General features: G+C 33.7%; 1 protein-coding gene across 8 annotated transcripts in view; it reads left to right on the forward strand.

Moving 5' to 3' along the window:
- Positions 1-13,753: 13,753 nt before the first annotated feature.
- The window catches only part of LOC143253078 (uncharacterized), a 32,258-nt gene continuing 22,567 nt past the window's right edge, over positions 13,754-23,444 (forward strand). The window contains exons 1-4 of one of the 8 annotated variants that reach the window (XM_076506289.1): positions 13,754-14,029; positions 14,284-14,391; positions 16,420-16,485; positions 17,356-18,313. In XM_076506289.1, the coding sequence (XP_076362404.1) occupies positions 17,521-18,313 (793 nt within the window). In that variant the 5' untranslated portion in view covers positions 13,754-14,029; positions 14,284-14,391; positions 16,420-16,485; positions 17,356-17,520. The other 7 variants (XM_076506282.1, XM_076506284.1, XM_076506283.1 and 4 more) reach the window with 7 other exon arrangements.

Below are 23,444 nucleotides of genomic sequence, written 5' to 3' on the forward strand. Positions count from 1 at the left end.
ACAAATTCTCACATATCTGGATGTTGCCTTTTTATTGTAAATAGCAATTATTGTATTTTCCTTTCACACACATTGCATTCGTCCATTTGTCATTGTGACTTTAAATCTAATTTACGATATATACACAAACCTGTGAAATACATAAAAGTTCATTAAACAATAATATCTAAGTATCATTTTAATTATCTCATTTTTTTATTTTGCGAAAAATATTTTTAACAGTGCTATTACATATTAAGATAAAATACTCCATAGAGCGAGTCCTTGACATACGTGATAAAGGTCAGCTCTATATTGACCAAGCCTATTTTGCAATACTCGGCCAAATCTCGGTCACTCGTCCATATATAAACGGCTGTCAGTGAGTCTACATTCACTCTTTAACCATTTTTTTTCACCAGGCAAACTTCCTATTATGGTAGTCCCCCGTTATTCAGTCTATTTCTTTCTTCTTTTTTATCAGTGTCTTCAATATAAGTTATTTTTAATCGGTCACTGGTCTGATAATTATTCGGCGTTAGTCAGTGAAAGTGGGTTTTTTATCAGTGTCTTCAATATAAGTTATTTTTAATCGGTCACTGGTCTGATAATTATTCGGCGTTAGTCAGTGAAAGTGGGTTTTCTCAGGGTTTTCCTGTCCTGTCCATCCACATCTATATTTAGGCATCAAGTCTACAGATTTCCCGCCACCCTGAATAACCATAAGTCCGACATTGGCTGTTAGATTGTGTTTATGTTTAAATTTAAAATGCAAATCTGAGGTTTCCTCTTTGATTTTTACTTCCAGCCAGCTCCCTATCGTTTTGTTCTTCATAGTTAGCAGGGTTTTTGTACTTTATCACGTGTCTGTTTCAAATAATTTCTCACTGCATGCAACCAGAATAAGATTTTTTTTTTTACCTGAAATGATCGTCAGAAAAGTAAACCAAAACAAAAAAGATATATCATTAAATGACTCGTTCAAAATTAGTCACTATGTTGAAATCACCTGTAGGCATGTCCAAGAATTATTTCTCCCAGTGGCACAGTGGTATATCTGTGGACTCACACCGCTAGAAACTGGATAGTCCATTGTGTAGCTTTATGCTTAATTCCAAACACACAAACAAATCCAAGAATTATAAATTATCAAAAAATAGTCTTGATCGACTTTAAAAAAGTGTTTATTGCTATAAATACTAATGTTGACCTTTCTGTGATAAAGCTACAGTAATAGTCTTAGCATCATTTAAAAAACTACAGAAAGGATATTTCTCTCATATTTTCAATATAAAATGAAATTAGGAATATCGAGCACCTATACCAGATTCCAATTATCACTCTCCTAACATCATATCAGCATCTACAAGACAAAAGTTCCTGAATTGGCACTGTCAGTGACGAAAAGAAGAGTACATCTTTGACTTTCAAGACGAGATTTACAGGTAAAAAAAAATATAAGATTGTTAATGTTCATTCTTATTAAAATTTTTGTTGAAAGTTTTTCACTTGAAAATTTTGTTCAAAGTTGTATTTATCATTCTTTCTTTTTTTAAAAAAAACTACTGATGAGACCAAATTATACTTCGACAGTGCTGTCTTCAAATCAAGGTAAAGCTTCTCACAACCTGCGACATAGAACCCTTCAGGAACACAACCATTACTTCTGTATGCATGATTTTATACAGAAGTAAAGGTATTCCACCATAATCAATAGCTCTCGTGCCTAACCATCGTTACTTTACGACATACAACTATATCCAAATATTATCTAAAGATTAGATTATATACAAATGTCTGAGGTAGTCAAGATCCAACATGCAAAAATTCTGAATTATTGAGTATACAGTTTCTGTATGGAACTAAACGCAATCTATGAGTTTTATAGATGTTACTACTATGGATGCAATACGTGTTATTACTCTGACACACATAAGGTAGCTATAAATAGGCCCAAGTGGTTTATTAGAAATACGTCAACAACTCGAAGCTCTGAGATACATAGTCATAATGATATTGGAGAATGAATTGAAGAAAATGAAAAATAATGATAAATATTTAATGAATTTCCTTGGGGACCATACAGTAGTTTCCCATTTGGAAATATGAGACTTCTATGGAGGGAGAGTCAAAGCAACAAGGCTTTTATATCATACAAAGGAGTAAAGATCAACTATGTGGATGTTAAATTTATATATCCATGGGCTGACAAATATTGTGAGTATACGGTTTGACATCCTAAGGTTATAACTACAAATTATCATAATTTAAATAACTATTTTGATTTTATTAAATGTGAAATTTTAGCCCTGAAGAAACTCTGTCATACAGTTTTATCATTTAGACGGAATGGTAAATTAACCTTTTCATCATCATTAAGTAACCACTGCAATGAATGAAGATGTTTGATCAGTATCTGGGTCATAAACAAAGTAAAGAAAACAGTTAAGTTGGATACCACACAATAAATACATATAAGATTTATTGTTTTTCTGTCAAATGTAGAGATATTTTAAAAACTGCAACGAAAAATTCCTTACATTAAAGCGAGAAAGTTCTCTTGCTGTATAACATTAGAAGCAAAGCGGTATTACGTTGACCCATATAATGACAATGAAGGAATGCAATTGATTTCTGAAAATGTTGCTTTTAATGCAGGAGAAAAGCCAGTTACAAAATTATTTCTTAATTATTTTTGAGGACGCTTAGGTACTTCTAAGGACAAATCAAACCTTACCTATATAACATCAGTATCACTCCTTAATGAATGATAATACTAAGATAATAATAGATGTTACACTAATTAACGAAGAAGTAATAGTTTTCATTGGAAACATAAAGAAAGATCAAACCAACATATTTCTAGCAGCTTTCACAAGAGCACATGCTCGCCTGAAGTTATGTCATACACTAGAGAAATTAGGTTCGTCAGTATTGTACTATAATAGAGATAGTTTTCTATACATTTCGGACAAATCTAATTATCCACCTCAAGGAGATTATCTTGACGAGTTCACAGACGAGTTGTGCTTACACTATATGGCGTCGTAGGTTAGTGGTAGTCCACAAGACTACAGTTACTTGCTTAACGACGGAAAGTTATCCAGTAAAATTAGGGTTTTTTGTTTTGCCCTCAATTTTATCAACAACAGAAACTGAACTTCTTATCAATGAAAATAACAGATATATTAAGTTATTTTCAGTCTGCTAAATTGTGATTAATTATTAAAAAACTGTAGATGTTTAAAAAATCGGACCATTTACAACAAGAAAGAAAAGAATTATCATCCAGTTTACACCAAATGGCACATCCTGCTGTGTAGATACTGATTTTTTTATGTAATGAAACTAACTAGTCACATTGGCTTATGGACTGAAAAGAAAGCATATGTACAGCTGTGGGGCAGATCCCAAGTGTATTCAAACATTATCTATAATATATAAAGTGGGTTCCATTTTATTCATTTCTCATTAGAATTTGAGATAAATCACTGTGTTCAATGTCAGGTCTGACAGAAATAAATAAATCACAGTTTGTAAGCAAAGTTTTATCTTATCATCCTAAAGTTATCTATCGTATTCCTGAAAACATTATATGGTTTTATGGAGAATTTCAATCATTGTATAAAACTTAATGTAAAATATTCCCAAAATTCAATTTGTCAAATGTTTACCTGAAACTTTTCATGATTTTAATGATCTGATGAACAAAATATTTTAAAGTATAAGTGGAGAAAATAAATGATCATCCTAACATTTTATCACTGTTTTATATTGTACATAATTTATTTCATCAGGATAGAGAAGTGTGTAATGTTAGTTTAACTTCTCAATATATTATTTTGTTGAAGAATGCCAGAGACAAATCTCAGTAGAATTTAGCAAGAAATATGTTTCTAACAGAGATTTCACATATTATGAAGAGAGTTATAAAGAGGAAAAGGTACATTTAGTGGTTAGATCCTTCAAACAGATCTGAATCGTCTGTCATCTTAAAATGACATGTACAACTCTATTTCTTGTTATTAAACATGTATCAGTTGTATGTGATGTTACCTAACAAACGCTCTATGAATTATTTTGCTGATAATACCATGACAAACTACATTACTCATCTTCCGATATCTATCAACCTTGAAGGTTGTGGGAACTGGCCTTGGTTGAATTTAAATATCCACATAGCTGCCAGATCATGCCTGACTGTACAGGATGGTTATCTTACTTTCCAGTCTCTCACTTTGCTACCGCGTTAAATTATATTAGACCAGATCATTACGAAGAATTTGAAGATTTAAGTAGAACACTAAACCACGTAGAAGAAACACTTCCTAAAACTGACTTATATTTACTTATGATTCGTTCACCTGAAAAAGTAAGCATGAATATAAATGATAGAGCTTTTATAACATTCGATCCCATACCATCAGTTATACTTGGGTTTGATAGTAATCAAATGATAAATGAGCCCACTATAGCTCCATATACATAATGAATTTTATTCGCCTTATGTCTACTCAGATATCGTGGAACCTAATACTCTTGGTGAAGCTTGTGTACCACTAATATAAATCGTTCAAGTTATAGGTCAGGATGGAGTTATGATCACTGAAACATTTAAAAATACTCAATGCAGATCCATTTCTGAACAAAGTTTTCAGACTATAGAAACTGATATAAAGGACGGCATTGGTTGATGTATCTCATTTGAACAAGGAAGAGCTATCATAAAGCTTCTTCCTTGCAATCATGAGCTATCTTTACTATCAAAAACCAACCATCTATGATGTCTATTGCGATTACCAGGTGGAAAACAATTAACCTTATTATGTTGTTTGTCAATGGCAACGGGGACACAAATTGGGAGACATTTTGATAATGCTACCGAAAATCTTTGAAACAATTATTTAATTTATAATTAAAGAATCAAAACAGTGAAACAGTAAATTTTAATTATTACATGATATTTAAATAAGCTCCTTTTCAGAATGATTTACATATAAATACATATAGGAAGTATGGATAAATATAAAACTAATGAATTAGTGTTTTATGCTGACTGTATTAAATCCAATCATGTTAAGATACATTGATCCACATCACGGACGTCATTGTCTTTATCTTTCCTTTTTTTCTTCTAGTCTTTCTTCTTCTCTTTTCTGCCTTCACTTTTCTCTCACTCTTGTTCTTGTTGTTGCTTAACAAATTCTCTTGGTTTTCTTCTTTTATTCCAAGACACTCTTCTCTTTGTACCCATTTATCAAAATCACCTGACATGGTTTTATAGTGTACTCAGAGGCGTAGATCCTGAGAGGTGGGGATGGAGGGTATACATCCCCCCTTCATTTTAGGTGGGGGTATGGTACATACAATCATCCCTCCTACAGTTTGGTCTATTGAATTGTTTTATTGCATCATAGGCCTACAAATTGTGTGTTAGTTCTTGTGATTCTCGTGTTCTTACCAATCGAATTACATAATTAGGCCTATATGTAAGCTTTTTCAGTAGCCGAAATGTTCATCTTTAATATAGGCGTGCTTCTAAGCTTTTCGATCTAAACGATAGTTCGTAAGTATCAGTCAGTAGGCCTAAATATATATGCAACTATCGTGGCAACAAGATTGCTCTGTGAGAGCGTGTTTACAGCTTTCAGGTTCACGTAATCAAAGATTACCAATTTGCAAATTGAACAGTCCACATAAGTGGTTGCAAAAATCATCCCCCCCCATCGGGTGTAAAAAATCTACGCCCCTGATTTCAGATATTTAATAATGAAATAAGAAAGAACTGATTGAATATAAAAAAAGGTTTATGGTATTGTTTTATTTTATTACACTGTGTACTTATAATCTATATACTATTTGCGCTACTACTACAGTTGTGTGTACAAAGATTTACTTATTTCCGCTGTTATTCACGTTTTCTTCTACCGCCGATTTCCGTGTATAATCCTGGCTATTGCTTGCCAAATGTTAGGAAATTTACTTTTTTATTTTGTACATTTAAGTAAGCATACAGGTGTGTTGGGCTACTGATTCTTCTACAGTAGGTGTCCGTGACTTGATGATGAATCTGATAATAAACAAACAGAACGCAACCCACTTTTTAAATAATATAAATTCGAAACTAGTTAAACGAACATACAAAAATTATTTACATTACGGAAATCGTAGCTGTATCTTAAACACTATTCAGTTCTCTTCTTTTAGTCAAAAGTTCATTTAGGACAATTCAATTGTTTTAGAATTGAGTTGACAAGCCAAACTACTTTTCTCTATTTCTTATTACTAAAGTGTCCGTGCAAAGTTCACTTATGTTGTCATTGAAGTACTGCAGTTATATTCCGAACTCCAAACAAATAATCTATTTGTATACTTTGTGTCAGATAACACTTAAGTTGGTTCGATTGCTTTAAAACACTCTTTGATGAGAACATTTATTCCTTTCACAATTGTAAGTCTCACTGCAACATAGCAACCGTTAGGCCTTTCACTCCCACGATGGTTTTCTTTTCTCTGACCGACCTTCTCTTTCGTGTGACGTTATTTTCTCTCTCTGTTTTCTCTCGTCTGATGGCTGTTATAAATTTATCATTTAGGTCTTTTTGAAATTTCTATAGTCTCGATATTTCACGATTTCACACAACAATCGATAGCCTTTACATCAATAAATTACAAATACAAAATAAATCAATTAATAATAATACTTACATTAACATTATTTTATATCTGACAGTCTTTTAAAACAGCTAGCTGTTCGGACATCCTGTTTTTGTCTTGTGTGAATATACTCTGGAGTAGACTGGTGTTCTGGCATTTTGTCTTGTTTTGTTTAATATATTGTGGATTAATTAGGTTTATAAGCAGTTCATTTATTTTTGTTTTGATATAATTTGCAGCAACTAGGTGCTGAAACATTTTACTACTTATTTTCTAATATGATTTTGAGCAGGTAGATGTTCAAAAATTCATTATGTTATATTTTCATATGTTTAGAGCATCTAGGAGTTGAAATAATTCTTAATGACTTGCTTGAATATCTTGTGCAGCAGGTATGCAATTGAACAGTTAATAGTTTTTGTATGAAAACTTGTGGAACAGCTTAATTGTTGAGCAATTCTCTCTGTTTTTGTCTTGCAAAGAAGTTGGATATTTATAGATCTCATATTTTTATTTTGACATCTTTTGAAGTAACCAGAGTTCTAAACAGTTAACTTTCTTTTATTTTAACATATTTGAGAACAGGTAACTGTCAAAACATTTCACCTTGTATTCTTTCAACATCGTATGGAGTAGCTTGGAATTTAAATAGTTCATCTGGTTTTGGTTGGTACATACTATTGTTCTTGAAATGCAATAAGTAGAGTGTACTTTATTTAAAAAAAAATGTTGTATTTATAAACCAGGTAAAATGTGTACCACATCATTATTGTTTATAGAATGTAGCGTTTTTCATATCTCCTAGATAGCAGCGTTGAATGAATAAACATGGGGTATTCTGCTAATACCAGTTATGACAGTTAAAGCACCCACTATATGGATGTTTATAGCTGAATAGTCTATGTTTACTCATCTTCACCTATGATTACGTTTTTCTCTTGGCATTATTTGTGTTTGTATAATCCTTACTCAATAGATGGTATCTGCAAGTTTCACTTAAGTGTGGTTTTCAAAAAGCATATGGAGTTTGGGATTGATGGTAGTTGGTTGCTATTGAAACTATGGAGCCCTTCAGCAATGATGGTGTGTACTATAAATTATGTATTTATTGTTATATAATGCGGAAATAAAAGCATACGTTGGGCCCACAAAGTTTTTTGTTGTTGTTTTTTATTGGTACATATTAAACCAGTTTTTATTTGAATGTAATACGTACATTTATATATACAAAAGTACAGTTCATTCAATATTGAGACGGGATAAATTTCGTGGAAAATCATAGTGATTACCTTGAACTGTATTAAGATGAAAACAGAGAGTAGTGAATTTATTTATATTACAGAAAAAACCTGAAATATATTATATTTCAGACATGGATTTAAAATTAAATATTCTCGTGTTAAACCAGAAATCTGTATTTATGTCAAACAGAACTCACATGCATGAGAGGTAGCCGAGTTCACTGACTGGTAGTTGTTACGTGCAGTGTTCCATAACAAGCTGGGTGTGGGTTCATTATGGAGAAACTGATGTTTAAATTATGAGAATGAAGGCGGTTGATAAAACATAAGACATTGTATTTACAAGGTTAGAGCATTTTGCAATAACTTATTCCATATTTAGCGAAAGCTGAAAATCGTGTTACAGAGATTATTATTACTAAAGTTATAGTATAATAACAGACACTTCGTGTAACTTCCTGTTCTCTCCACAAAATTAAACCATTTCCGCTTTAATGACGCTACATATGATCAGCTAGACGGAATTGCCATGGGACCGCCCCCACTTTTTAGGGTAAGACGATAGCTAATAGATTTCTATGCTCTCACGAACGGAAATAGCTAGTAAACTGCCCGCGTGAATTCAAACCTGTCATTTACACACGTTATATTAATGATACTTTCTTGCTGTTTCGACAATCAAACACCGTTTTCAAGGTCATTTCTTACTTTATTTCCCAACACCCAAATATCGAATTCAAATTCGAACTCAAATAATATAGTTCTTTACTGATCCTAGACGTCAGGATTACTAAAGAAGGTAAACATTTTTCTAACACTGTTTATTATAAAAGAGGTTTTGCTGGCTTCTACACCAATTTTATCCACAATTTCTTCAAATAACCTGGTTATCTCATTATTTAACAGAATTGTTAATCTTCTCTCCAATTATTTTATTCTACACGAATAAATTATCCTTCCACATAAACACGTTAAATAATGGCTAACGGACTGATTTTCTAACGAAGATTCATACAATTTCCCAAACAACTAATTTCAACCACTGTCCCCCAATTTCCCCTCTTTATCTTCCTACTTTTATGGGTTTGTATTCTCTATCAATTCAAAAACAACCCTCTTCCCTAATAAAAACTTTTGTCCTCGAAGTCATCATAGAATAATACCCAGACCTAGCCTCCAAATTAAACAGCTATTCCAGTACGAAGATTAAGTATCTAAACTTCTGCGTTCATGGTTCGTGGTGGTGGTGGGTTTGTCCTTTAATGGCGCAAAGCAACTAGGCTATCTGCGCCTTCATGGCTATTATATAAATATATGTGTAGTGTAGGAACTAAATTGGGATGCTTTGTTTAAAAAACAACTTAGAAGAAAATAAAATCCTATATCAGAACGTATTTTTCGCATAGGTAAGTGTGTATGCAGGAGTGAATTTTACTCACCATATAGTATCGGTAAACGGTTTAGGATGTACTAAGTCTTAATTTCACGCTGTTGTCTGACTTACCACTAATTCTAGCTTATAAAACTGAAATGTACCTCGAGCTATAGTCTTGTGAATTGCTTGACAGTCTACTACACTCATAAGATGACTATGGTGAACAGCACATTAGAACTAAAGACTTTAGTCAAATGCATCAAAAGAAGGTATCCCTGATGCCAAGCAACGTCGTAAACGACTTACCATCGGAGTGTTTACTTTATCAACAGTTAATGGATAAAGTTTGGTTTCGTTTTGAATTTCGCACAAAGCTACATGAGGGCTACCTGCGCTAGCCATCCTTAAGGAGGCAGCTAGTCATCACTACCCTCCGCCAACTCCTGGGCTATTCTATTACCAACGAACAGTGGGATTGACTGTCACTTTATAACCCCCACGGCTGAAAGAGCGAGCATGTTGGTGTGACTGGGATTCGAACCCGCGACCCTCGGATTACGAGTCGAGTGCCTTAACCAACTGGCCTTGCTGGGCCCTAATGAATTAAGCTAAAGTAGCTCGACCAACTACAAAACTGTTATTATTATTTTGTCGTGTGTTTTGTTCAATCTTATTTAATATTCTTAATCTGTAATTATAATTTATAATTACAAATTTATACTTTGTAGTGTATTTTTTAGTCTGTTATACGTTTACTTTGTAGTAACTTGTCAAAACTGATGAGTCATCTGACATTTTTCTTTGTTTGCATCTTTTTAGAACAGTAATACATTGGGCTATCTATATATGTGTAAAAACGGCTCGTTTGGGTTGAGAAAACAGCCGAAAACAACCAACAGAAAGAAGACAACTGAGACAATTTTATAGACATCCAACAGCCAAACTTCCCAGAAAAAAATAAAAATTTATATTTTCCAGAAACACCTAAAAACAACATCTTAAACGATTTTTTCAAAGAATTTTCTCACAAAACCATCGGCATAATTTCACAAAACAGAAAGCTAAAAAAAATCTTGCAAAAAGAGATATTAATTCCATTAAAAACCTAAAACAAGACAAAAACATAAAAATTCTGAAAGTAGATAAAGGAAACGCTATAGTCATAATGAACACGAATGAATACACCTAAAAAATGAAGAACATCCTATCACACACTAAAAAATTTAAACCAATACACACAAATCTAACAAAGACACACGAAACGCAACTAAACAAAATACTACTAAAAATGAAAAAAGCTAACACAATTTCACAAACACTTTATTCCTACCTACGCAAAACCGATTCACGCACACTACAAATATACGGCATCCCCAAACCTCATAAACCAGATTGTCTATTACGACCAATAATGTCCACATATGAATCGTTTAATTACAATCTTGGTAAATACATAGCATGGGCATTCTCCAAATATGTAACATCAGCCAGCTCATTCATCAAAGACTTTTAATTTCAAGTCTAATCTTAATCAACCTAATCATAAAGTCTTAATAGCCAGTTTCGATGTTATACCCCTCTTTACAGAAGTTCCAACCGCTGAAGCCTGCAAGATAGCCTTAGAACTCTATATCCGAGACCCTAACCCATCTTTGGACATTCCCAGCAACCATTTAGCAACCCTCATAGAATTCATCACGATGAAGACAACCTTCATGCTCAACAACCACAACTATATACAAACAAATGGCCTAAGCATGGGCAATCCAGTATCACCAGTTCTAGCCAATATTTTTATGACACAAGTTGAAACACAAGCAATTAACTCAGCATTATATCCACCACTATACTGGTACAGACATATAGATGACACGTAAACCGTAGAAAACATTATACGCACACACCTAGACAAAAAGCAAAATCAACCAACGAAAATAAATATATCTCACGAATAAAAAAATCACGAAACCATATATTGCTGCATACCACATATTCCCGACATCAGCAGAAACATAACCAACATTTAGCAAAAACTCAGAACAAAATATGACATTCCAGTTAATACCAAATTTATTGAAAAACCAGGCACAAAACTAAGTTCTATACTATGTAAAAACTACACTGACAAACATCACACCAACATTATTTATAAAATACAATGTGATAACTGCCACGACTTCTATATTGGAGAAACAAGTAGAAAAATGTAAACCAGATTCAAAGTACATAAAAAAGTCACCTTCACACGTTTTCGAACACTGCAAATCAAATAAACACAACATAACCATAGAAAACACTCAAATACTAAATAAAGAAACAAACATAAACAAACGCAAAATTAAAGAAGCCTTACTTATAGAACATCTCAAGCCCAAGATAAATCAATACAACGGAACCACTTTATACCTATATTAAAAATAATTTAATAAATAATATGTAATTATATATTCAAACATCTAAGTACGCTCTTTATATTCCGACACTCAATTACACAACCCCTTTCAAACATGTGGTCAGCTTCCGGTCAGTTGCCTCTTTATTTCTTTGTGAACCTGACGATGACCAAAGAAGGTTGAAACGTTGTTCGCTCCTCTACGTAAAAACATTTCTCAAACCAAACGAGCCGGTTTTACACATATGTTTTTCTCTACAAGTGGGTTTTTTCGACATTACTGATTGGGCTATCTACTGTGTTGACCACTGATTTTAGCGCTGTAAGGCTGTAAACAGTGTCTACCGAGGAACAATAGTTTTTCATCAGAGTAGGCTATGTACTTACAGCGAAACGTAAAATGAATCTAGCCATTAGTATAGCTAATTAAATTTACTTTTTTACGTTTCTACTTCCAAAGAGAAAAATTCATTGTTTCATCAGTTGGTGATTCTCGCTTTGTAACGATATTTTTGGCCGTAATCCCGATAGTACATCACGAGGTTCGGCCATCTCAGGAGGTTTAGGTAAGGCCTCTATACATATTTTAAACTAATAACACAAGATAATTTTTGTAATAAAAGTTTTTTGTTTCTTTTAGAATTTCGCGTAAAACTACATGTGAGTTATCTGTTCTAGCCGTCCCTAATTTAGCAGTGACCAAAGGGAAGGCAGCTAGTCATCACCACCCACCGCCAACTCTTGGGCTACTCTTTTACCAACGAATAGTGGGATTGACCGTAACATTATAACGCCCCCACGGCTGGGAGGGCGAGCATGTTTGGTGCTACGGGGATTCGAACCCGCGACCCTCGGATTACGAGTTGAACGCCTTAAGCTGCTTGACCCTGCCGGGCCATTGTAATAAAAGAATAATAACTAGTAAAAGCAATGTTGTTAATGACCTTTGCAATATATAAATAGAAATAATGTAGTATACCTTACTTAAAGGTCACATATACAGTAGTTGTTTGCTTAAACTACTGGAGTAGGATTGGGCCTGTCATGGCCTAGCGTGTAAGACGTGCGACTCGTAATCCGAGGGTCGCGGGTTCGCGCCAAACATGCTCGCCCTCCCAGCCGTGGGGGCGTTATAATGTGACGGCCAATCCCACTATTCGTTGGTAAAAGAGTAGCCCAAGAGTTGGCGGTGGGTGGTGATGACTAGCTGCCTTCCCTCTAGTCTTACACTGCTAAATTAGGGACGGCTCGGTGCAGCGGGCTAACAACCTACTCACTTAAATACTTGTTGAAGAATCCGCAAGTGATTGCGGCCCTATGTTCCTAGAGATAACTAACTAACTGGAGTAGGATTAAATTTATTAGGAAATTGTAACTTTGCTTTTAACTTCCTCCTAGTGTTGTTTTTCAAAGTAAAGGAAATCATTAAGTTATTCCTACTTCATAATGTCAGATGTCAGTCACACCTGTGACAGTTTAAAGGCATTTGTTATAGTTAAACTGTGATGAGTTCGTAGCAGTAATTCTTCGAAAGGTTTGTTTGTTTCCTTTTGAATTTCGCACAAAGCTACTCGATGGCTATCTGTGCTAGCCGTCCCTAATTTAGCAGTGTAAGACTAGAGGGAAGGCAGCTAGTCATCACCACCCACCGCCAACTCTTGGGCTACTCATTTACCAACGAATAGTGGGATTGACTGTTACATTATAACGCCCCCACGGCTGAGAGAGCGAGCATGTTTGGCGCGACGCGGGCGCGAACCCGCGACCCTCGGATTACGAGTCGCACGCCTTACGCGCTTGGCCATGCCAGGCCATTCTTCGAAAGGAGGAAATCTCCGAATTTTTTAATGTCAATATGTATATATGACCTCACTATCTTTTGCAGTGTTAGTTTGCTTCCCATTCTAACCGACATCTGTAATTTTTAAAGCTGTTTTATAATTTAACAGCATTGTAAGTATTGTGAGAAATGTACTGTAGTGCAGTATTTAACATCGGTGATTTAGTATTTGTGGTGGAAGGGAATTTGATACTTAGTACATCCTAAACCGTTTGCCGATGCTACATACTGACTAAAATTCACTCCTGCATACACACTTACCTATGCGAAAAATACGTTTTGATATTGGATTTTATTTTCTTTTAAGTTATTTTTTAAACAAAGCATCCCAATTTAGTTCCCTTAATGGGAACTACCTCGGTTTTAATTTATTAAAATGGTCAATTCTGTATGTTTGTTAATTACAAAGCAACACAATAAACTGTCTGTGCTCTTCCCACCATAGTTATAGAGAACACCGTACTGATCGTTGTAAAGCTTCTAACTTTTCGTTGAACTTCTGTGGTGGTGTGAGGAGACAAAAATATTTAATATGTGAAAAATAGGTTAGTTTTATTTGAAAAAGACTGGGATAAAGTTGTTGAGTAATGCTTTCTCTAAATTAGTTACATTTGTTTTCAAGAAGTATATTGCTACTTTATAAATGAAGGAGGCAAAATAATTAACCGTGAAGAATAGCTCATTTAATTTTAGGAAGTTCGTTAGTACGTAAAAGCCTTGTATATAAGTTCGTTTTGCAAATTTGTTTATACTGGTGGCGTACGACAATGTGATACAGTTTTTTGTCTCTTTATTGTAGATGTGGTTAATAGAGAAAATGTTTAATAGCAAAGATGAAACAAAGAAAAAAATGGACTTCAGTTCGATGCTAAGTATTGCCTGCCGAAAGTAGTCAGTGTTTTCTGATGTTAGCATTTTGATTTAATTATCTCTTCTCTATATTATAATTTTAGTTTTATATTACTCTGTAAACCTTCGATGGTTGCTGTCATACATAATATTTGATCTAAACTTGATGTCATTGCATTTTTAGTACATGTGTTTTAGTCTTATGTTGTAATGTGTGTGCATGTTTTATCAGTAAGGAATATTATCCACTGTACCATATGACCACATGTGCTCAAATTCTAGAATTGTAACAATAACACTGGAAGTAAAAGTATAAATTGTAAAATTGTGTAACACATTATTTTGATATACTTATAATAAAAAGGAAAATAAAATATACTACTTTTAAAGGTAAAATTATTCTTTTGCATGTTAGAACTATAATCAAACATTAAGAACCTACATGCTTTTTCTTTCAATTTTCCACAAATTAACATTATCAAATCAAAAATTCTAGATGATCCACAATCTTTTAGTTTTAGAAATTAGCATAAATTACAGGTGTAGTGGCAGTTTCCACTGTTTACCATGATAAAGCAGTGGTTCATGATTTGTAATCTCCATTATTTTTCTATGAAAATTAGACTTTTTTTAGTGTAAAAAATTATTTTAAACATAAGATTTTGTTTTTAAAATATACATAAAATTGTCCTAATAGTATAGTATAAGTATTATGAATCCACTTGCAAATTTTTATTGTAAAATGTATTTTGTATGGATTCATTTGTACATTTCAGCAGTGTTTATGAGCATGTGCAACCATAAATATACTACTTTGAAGGAGAAATAACAGAACATCAAAGTGGTATCACATTCATTGACTTTTAAAACATTTTTTGATAAACTGATGAGCAAATTTAGAAAGTTTATACATCACATAATCCCAAAAATCACCATTTTCTGAAGTAATAAAATTGATATGTACAAAAAGATTGTATATTCTTATAAAAAAAAATTATTTTCTCTATAACTAACCAATCTAAAAACTGGATTGTGAGAAGCTAGAAGTATCTCTGATCCAACGTGACTTAATAAAATAGACCTGTTTATGCAAGACGGAATAGGATACAATACAACTAGGCTGTGAAAAAGTGGTTTAAGTTACTTGAATGGACATGCTACTTCAGGCTGAATTTAGCACATGACATCAATCAATTTTAGTATTTTCAAAATTATAACACAGACAAATTTTAAGAGTTTCATTGACAGTTGTTAGCTAAAACATGCTCAACATTTGATCAGTGATATAACATTATGTTGTAGTAAAGCAACTAATAACAAATTACTACAAATATTTGTTTACACCAGTAATACATTAAGAAATGATAAAACAGTGCTAAAGTTAGAATCTAGCAATCAGGATTTGGAAGTTAGAAGCAGGTATTTGGATTTTAAAAACTGGTAAAAAAAGAGATCATATCCCAAGAATATTGACATTTCTGATTATTTTGATCTTGTATGAAATAAAATAGAGCTCTTTACTAACGTGTGTTGATTTCATTATTTTTGAGAGACAAACAGAGTGCATTAGTGGTATTTCTAGGTTCATTGATTCCTCTTCAAGTAATTAAGGAAGAGCTATAGATTAACAGGCTTGCTACAAAATTTTTTTGTGGGGCAAAACCTGAGTTGTTACCTCGGCTGAGTTTGAAACAATGAAAGAGACTAGACAGAAGTTAAACAAAGGAAAAAATGTGTTTACACTAATTTGATCACAGTTTAAGGCAAGTGTATTTTGTACTGCCTTTAATAGAGAGTAAGCAAATAAAAATATTGAAATTAAGAAGTATCTTAAATCTACTGAATGATTAGTATTAAATATAAGTAAGTTAATTAACGCTTGTGAGAGTGGCTTCAACAAGTTTCAAGCACAGACTGGAAAATGATGAGAAAAGCTTAATACATTAAAATACTTTGAACAGTCATTAAGTAAAAAAAATACAAAAAAACAACAACTTCCATATATATGTCGATAAACCATGGGAATGCAGCATAAAGTAGGTCTTACTGATGTTAACAATATCATATGCTTATTGTTTTTTTATAGTGCATCCATATGTATGCCATACCTTTAAGCCTTCATTGAAGACCATCAGCGAAGGGGAAGGAAAAAGTACTTCTGATATACCATTAATTATTTTTTCTTGTTTTTGAAATTTAGTTGTTGTGAGATATTATGAAAGCAGGGTTAGAACTAACAATTTATTGAATAATAAATAAAGTTAATTAAATATTCTATTCCTGTGTTATTACTTAGAATATGAAATCCCCATCAACTGATGGGGAATGTTTAAACTTTATTAAAACAATGCAAGTTTAACAGCAATAACATATTTCAAAGTAATAACTTGAACATAAACTTTATCTCAAAATTATAAAAAATAATTTTCATAAACAATATTTTCAGTTTACTTTCCATTTCATCTACTAACAAATAAATATTTTGAGATTATCCCACCCTTGGACACCCTACATCTCAATGAGTAGGGTAAAAGCATGGGTGTTGAGAAACTCTGCAGCAGCTTTCATACTTTACCATTGAATCCCTTTAGAATATTTAGAAAGGGTTGAATCCCTTTCAACCTTGTCTAAAGCATCAACCTGTCAACATAGTTTGTTTTAGATTGACTCAGTAGGCTAAGAGTAAATAACCAACAGGATCTACAAAATAGAAATATGGTTAAGTTCAATTCCCCCCCTCCCCCTTTTTCAGGACATTTCCCATACATTCGAATGTTTATATACAAATTTGGTTGAGTTTGGCTCAGTGGGTTTAGAGGAGTTAGGATGCAAATAAAAACATGTTTTGTTTTTATAGTTAGATAAACAGATAAAGATTAGAATGGATATTTTCATAATGAATTTATTCTTGCTGTTAGTGATTTAGTCATAATGTCACAAGCTTTGGCCAACACAATATAATATTTAATCAGTATCACTGCACAGTGATTAGAGTATAATGTCTAAATGTTTTCTTCTTTAGGTAAAAGTGGATATGTGAAGAAATAAAAACTGGGGAATAGCGAATTATGTATTGAGTGCTGCTGCTTTAGAATTCCTGCAGGACCAGATTGGAAATAAAAACAAAAGTTCACATGAGTTTTGATAAAATAAAAACTTCTATTTCTGTATCTTTACTCTTTTTAAAATGGATGATCTAGTTGATAAATATAGTGATAGCAATTATATGAAAAAACGTCGAATTTTTACTAGTCCAGCTGCAAGACCTTTGTTTGAAAAGTATAAGTTGTCTCTGAATGTACTCCAGAAAAGATCAAATGTAATATCTATACCCTTATCAAAACATCAGACCATAAGCAAAAATTCCTGCAATGATTTCAGAAAAGAGGGTGAACTTTTAGAGCAGAGCTCTTCTGTGGCTAAATTCAAGTCTTGTATGAATACTAGAATAGTTGCAAGAGAGAAACAATCAATAAACTGTCACCAGTCATCAGGGAAAGACAATATTAGCAGCAGAGAGCAAAATAATTCAAGTAAACAAACTCAGGAAAGGACAAGTCAAAGCACAAATGTGCTTATTTATGAAACTTCTGAAAGACAACTTGAAAAAATGATAGATGGGAGGAAAATACAAAATGAAATACCAATTTTTAGTCTTTCCTCATCACAATATTCTTCTGGTCATTGTTTGTTAGAGGCCAAGGTGGAACCAGAAGAATTAACTGATGAAAACTCTTCTCCAGTTTCTCCCTCATTTAGTCCTAGAGCTGAACAAAGTGAGACATTGCTTCTGACTGAAAAGCTTCTTGAATCAGAACTTTCAGCTTTTAAAAAACCTTCAACATATTCTCAAACTCCAGGTAAAAATGGAAATGCTAAGTCAAATATAATTAATAAAGAAAATGCAGAGAAATATGTAGATAAAGGTTCTGTGGAATCTATTCAATGGATTAAAAAGTCTGTTAGCACATCAAGTAGCGGTAAGTCTATTTTTCCATAGGTAAAACTTTTTCCTTAAATAAAGTTGTAATATAAATTGGGTTTAATTTAGAAATTGTGTAGTAATAAGGTGTATAAGCATGTTTAAACTGGCATAGAAAGTTGAAAGTATATTACGTAATGTATTGTAATTTTTACAGTCTTTGGCAGATGTGAAATATGTTAAATAACACTTAAAGAACCAGAAATAATATTAATTTGTTCAATATCATTAATTCTGTTGAAAGTAAAGAGGAAATTAAAGTAACCACCTTTACGTTAGTTTTCCAGTTAATAAAATTAAAAAGAATTATTCAACAGTTTCAATTTCTTTTAACAGTTCTATTAATTTAATGCTGGATGTCAGTAAATATGAAAGTTTCTAGGACAACATCACTTGTGAAATTGCTGTTGTTTCACATTAAACAAATCCTGTTTTGGTCATGTATAATTAACTGCAAGTTGGCTAACATTTATTTTTTCAACAAATACAAAGAATTCCTTTGAGAGCTAACTTCAACCTGTATGTTGTAGATTTGTATCTATATATAAACTTCAATTTTTATACTTAATTTTTAGTAAGAAAGACTTTAGTAAAGATTTTTACATAAATTGTTGTAACATGAGATAAAATTTAAGGACAAAAAAAAGGATTCATTTACCATCTAGACCATCCTATTCACTAAACTAAGGAAAAACATCCAACACTGAACACAGTTTTTCAAATTTGACCTTACCAGTAGCTCATGCGATGAAATTGAAACTCTTTTAGACTTCATTATTTCTATAGGTGCAACCTTATAATATTTAACCTTCTACTATCAACAGCACATAGTTTGATAGGTTGAGAGATAAAATATAACACCAAGATTCTCTTTTTTGTATTATATTGTTCTGGTTATTCCCATCAAAATTATATTCATAATTTTGTATTGTATTTAAAAGTCATCTGCTATTTATTTACCCAACTCACTAAATTATGTAAATTCTTTTGTATAGCAACAGCAGCATCTTCTCAGCCAGCAACATCCAAAACCTCTATTTATGTATATATCATCAACAAATTTAAATAATTTATTGACTATTTCTTCATTTATGTCAGTGATATAAATCAAAAACAGCAAAGGTCCTAAGAATAAGGCTTGAGATACCCTAATTTTAATATTAAACCAGTTTGATTAGATTCCATTTATAACTGCTTTCTTCCATACAACCAGTACATTTTCAGAAAGTATTTGAAAGGTGCCACTTAAAAGGCTTCTCAAAAATATAATTCTGTAGGAAGCCTTTTATGTGGCACATTTCAAATACTTTCTAAAAATGTAAATACACCAAATCCATACCTTTTCTCTCATCTACATAAGCATTCTGACCTTGCAATTACTTTAAACTTCTAATATTTATAATGATTTTCTGTAATTATTTTTTTTCCTTAAGGAACATATCTACTTTGAATACTTAAAAAAAATTTAATTTAAATACTTTTTCCATATTTGATGAGTATATCTAATTAACTCAGTTGTACAATTCAAAATAGATGATTCTTTTTTCTATTATTTTAAAATTTACTTTTTTATTTAAATTTGTAACAAAAATCTTATTATTCCTTATCTTTACATGCAGTGAGACACATCAAACCTAATTCAGCAATGATCAGTTTCTCATATATTCCACTATCTCTATCTTATCAACCATTTCTACACTAGAAGTTGGCAATAAGTCTAAAATAACATTGTTCCATCTAGGTTCTCTGACCAGTTGGTGAAGAAGATCCTCCTGAACAGTTTTGAAAAGCCTGTCTCCCTTGTGGCTGGCCTGGCATGGCCAGATGGTTAAGGCACTCAACTTTAATTCGAGGATCGTGGGTTCGAATCCCCATCACACCAAACATGCTTGCCCCTTCAGCTGTGGGGGCATTATAAAGTGACGGTCAATCCCACTATTCATTGGTAAAAGAGTAGCCTAAGAGTTGGCAGTGGGTGGTGATGACTAGCTGCCTTTCCTCTAGTCTTACACTGCTAAATTAGGGACAGCTTGTTCAGATAACCCTCAAGTAGCTTTGCACAAAATTCAAGACAAACTAAACCCTTGTGGCTTGACTGCATATGCCTAAAATTAAAAACCCTATAATTATGATATTATTAACAGCTGAATTATTTACCTCATTGTACAGGTTCTCACAATAATTTTATCAGTTTTATCTTGTGGTCTATAACAAGTTCCAGCTGAAATCCTTCTTCTCTGATATCTGCTGACAGAAACCCAAATAAATTCAAAATTCCTATTTCTAGGTTTGATATTCTCAACTTCAACAGGATGTAACTCACCTTTTACATTTTAAATCACTTCTCTTCCTCTTGTTAGTGTTGTATCCTTATTGGATAACCTATCACTTTTTATCTCAAAGAAATTTTTGTCATGAAGGTTATCTACATGTAATCAAATCTGTTCTAAGGTCATCCATTTTATTTTTTGTTTTTATCATCACAATATTAACTTTAGTCAACCCTTAAAACTGCTTCTGTGTTTTGTTTCTACACTATACCTTTCTATACATCTCATTTTTTATTCATTTAGTTTACTCTGGCCATTACCAATTTCTAATCCTAGTATAAAGCTGCTTCAGAGCTGAATTATTAGCTGTTTGAAACAAGTCTGCCCCTATCCTATTTAAATCCAAACCAAAAACTTCCCCTTTTCTCATTAAACTGATCCCACAAGTCCATCCAGACAATTTACCTTTTTTTCATATTAACCCAAACTTAGCATACAGCCTTATTGACCTATTTATAATTTCATCTCCACAATTAAGTCTCAACAGTATCCCAAACTTAAGTAAGCTGTTATGATCTGTTTCCTTAAATGCCCCCCTTGATGTGGATTTCTGTACGTGGTGAGGGGACCTCCCAGAGAAGGTTCTGTTCTTACAGTTTACCTTCTCTGGGATCTAAACATCCACCTGTGTGTTTGCCGTGTATGGTAACCCGGGAAGGGGAGGAGAGAATCCTGGTGGTTGAGGGGTCCAACTCCAACACACCACTTTGTTCTTGAATTCCTGTAAACAGGCAGTCTTGAGGTGGCTTCCCCAGGATCAATTGGCTAGTCCGTTTGGGCCACGGTCAACTGAGTACCAGCATAGTACATCCACAACAGGTGTTGTGGACAATATGTCTGAGAATGGTGTTCGGCTATAGTGCTCGCGAAACCATGGCATTGCTGCAGTGCCCTTAAGGCACTGCAGTGTGTCCCTTTGTAGGGCTTCATGGTGGGTGGGGTCAGTGGGCACCAAAAAATTTTCTATTTATTATGGATACTTCTAAAACAACAAAAATAACGCAACTTGAAACCATCGAGAAAAACCCGACTACTGGAAAATGACCACGCATTGTTGAATCTGTACATCCTAACTCACCACTTGAATCTGTCCTGTGATTCCTAATTTTGCATTCCTTAAGTGACAAACCTCTAGGGCAGATGTCCCTATTTTTTATTCAGAAGAGCTTAGAAGAGCTTGCTGGCTCCCCTAAATTGGTTAAAAAGCTATGTACAAGAGACATCTTAGTAGAAACATCTTTATCACAGCATTCCAAACTCCTCCTGACATCAAAGGCCTTGGGAGACATACCCATTGAGGTTACTCCTCATTTCACTCTGAATACTTCCAGAGGAGTCACAGTTGATAGGGATTTAAGGACTGTCCCCGAATCAGAGATCCTTGCAGGTCTCACCGGCCAAGGTGTCACAGCAGTATGCTAAATTTTCACTCGAAAAGATGGAATTCTGGAACCAACAAATGTTTTAAGACTAACATTTACAGTACCATATCCTCCCACCACAATAAAGCAGGATATCTGAATTGTAAGGTGTGACCTTATATTCCAAATCCTGTATGATGTTTCCATTGTCAGTGATTTGGTCATTCAAAACAATCTTGCTGTGGTTCTTTGACCTGTGCTTGTTGTGGTGGTAAAGACCATAATGCCACCGAATGCCAACTTGAACCATATTGTATAAACTGTAATGGTATGCATTCTTCTTATTTCACCTCTTGCCCTAAATGGGTAGAAGAAAAAGAAGTACAATGTCTCAAGACAGTTAAAAATTGCACTTACACAGAAGCTCAAAAATTATTGTTACCTATTCCATTCAGAACTTATGCTGCTGTAACGGGTTCTACTACTACAGTAGGAGTCCAAACAGACCTTACCCTATCCCCTACACAATTTTCACCAGCAAATCTTAATGAAACACTTCCCAAAATCAACACAGTTCACAAATCAGTGTCTCCTTCCATCTTTGTCCTGACCACACCTTCCAGTCATTGCCAAACTTCACATTCTTCAAATCAAGATGTTTCCATGGGGTCTCCCTATCTTGATACCCCAAAAACTAAACAAACCATTTGTCCGCACCCTCAATTATCAGTACGTGTACCGATAAATTCAGACCCGACCATTCGAGCTAGAGCAGGATCCATAGAGGGTGATAGGCCCACATCCAATAAAGAAAAAAAATGCAGCTGTAAGCAGAAGAACTCTACCGTCTTCTCCTCTGAAATAGTTACACATAGCCACACTAATCCAATGGAACTATCGAGGTTTCCTATCAAATGTGACTGACATCAAAAATCTGATTGACTTTTATCATCCCATATGTTTTTCTTTGCAGGAAACATTTCTACAGCCTACAAATATAGTTACTATCCGACACTATTCATTATACCAGAATGACAGGCTATGTGTAGGATGGGGACATGGAGGAATTGCATTGCTGGTTGATCAGCATGTGCCCATCTGGTCCCTGTAATTGACCACACCCTTGGAGGCTGTAGCTATCCGTGTATACTTGGGTTGTACCATCACTATTTGCTCTCTATACCTTACACCTGAAATGCATTATAATCAATCAGACCTCAATACCCTCATTGAGCAACTGCCAACCCTCTTTTTAATCTTGGGAGATTTCAATGGACATAATCCTCTCTGGGGTGGCAAATGCTCCTGAACCACAACCTGGCTCTTACACATATGTTCATGCACCCAGTCAGTCATTTACAGCTATAGATCTTTCTGTCTGTTCTCACTTTTCCTGGGAGGTTGACATCAATCCATAAGGTAGTGATCATTTTCCCAT

Source organism: Tachypleus tridentatus, chromosome 6 (genome assembly GCF_004210375.1).
Source record: "Tachypleus tridentatus isolate NWPU-2018 chromosome 6, ASM421037v1, whole genome shotgun sequence".
NCBI lineage: Eukaryota > Metazoa > Arthropoda > Merostomata > Xiphosura > Limulidae > Tachypleus > Tachypleus tridentatus.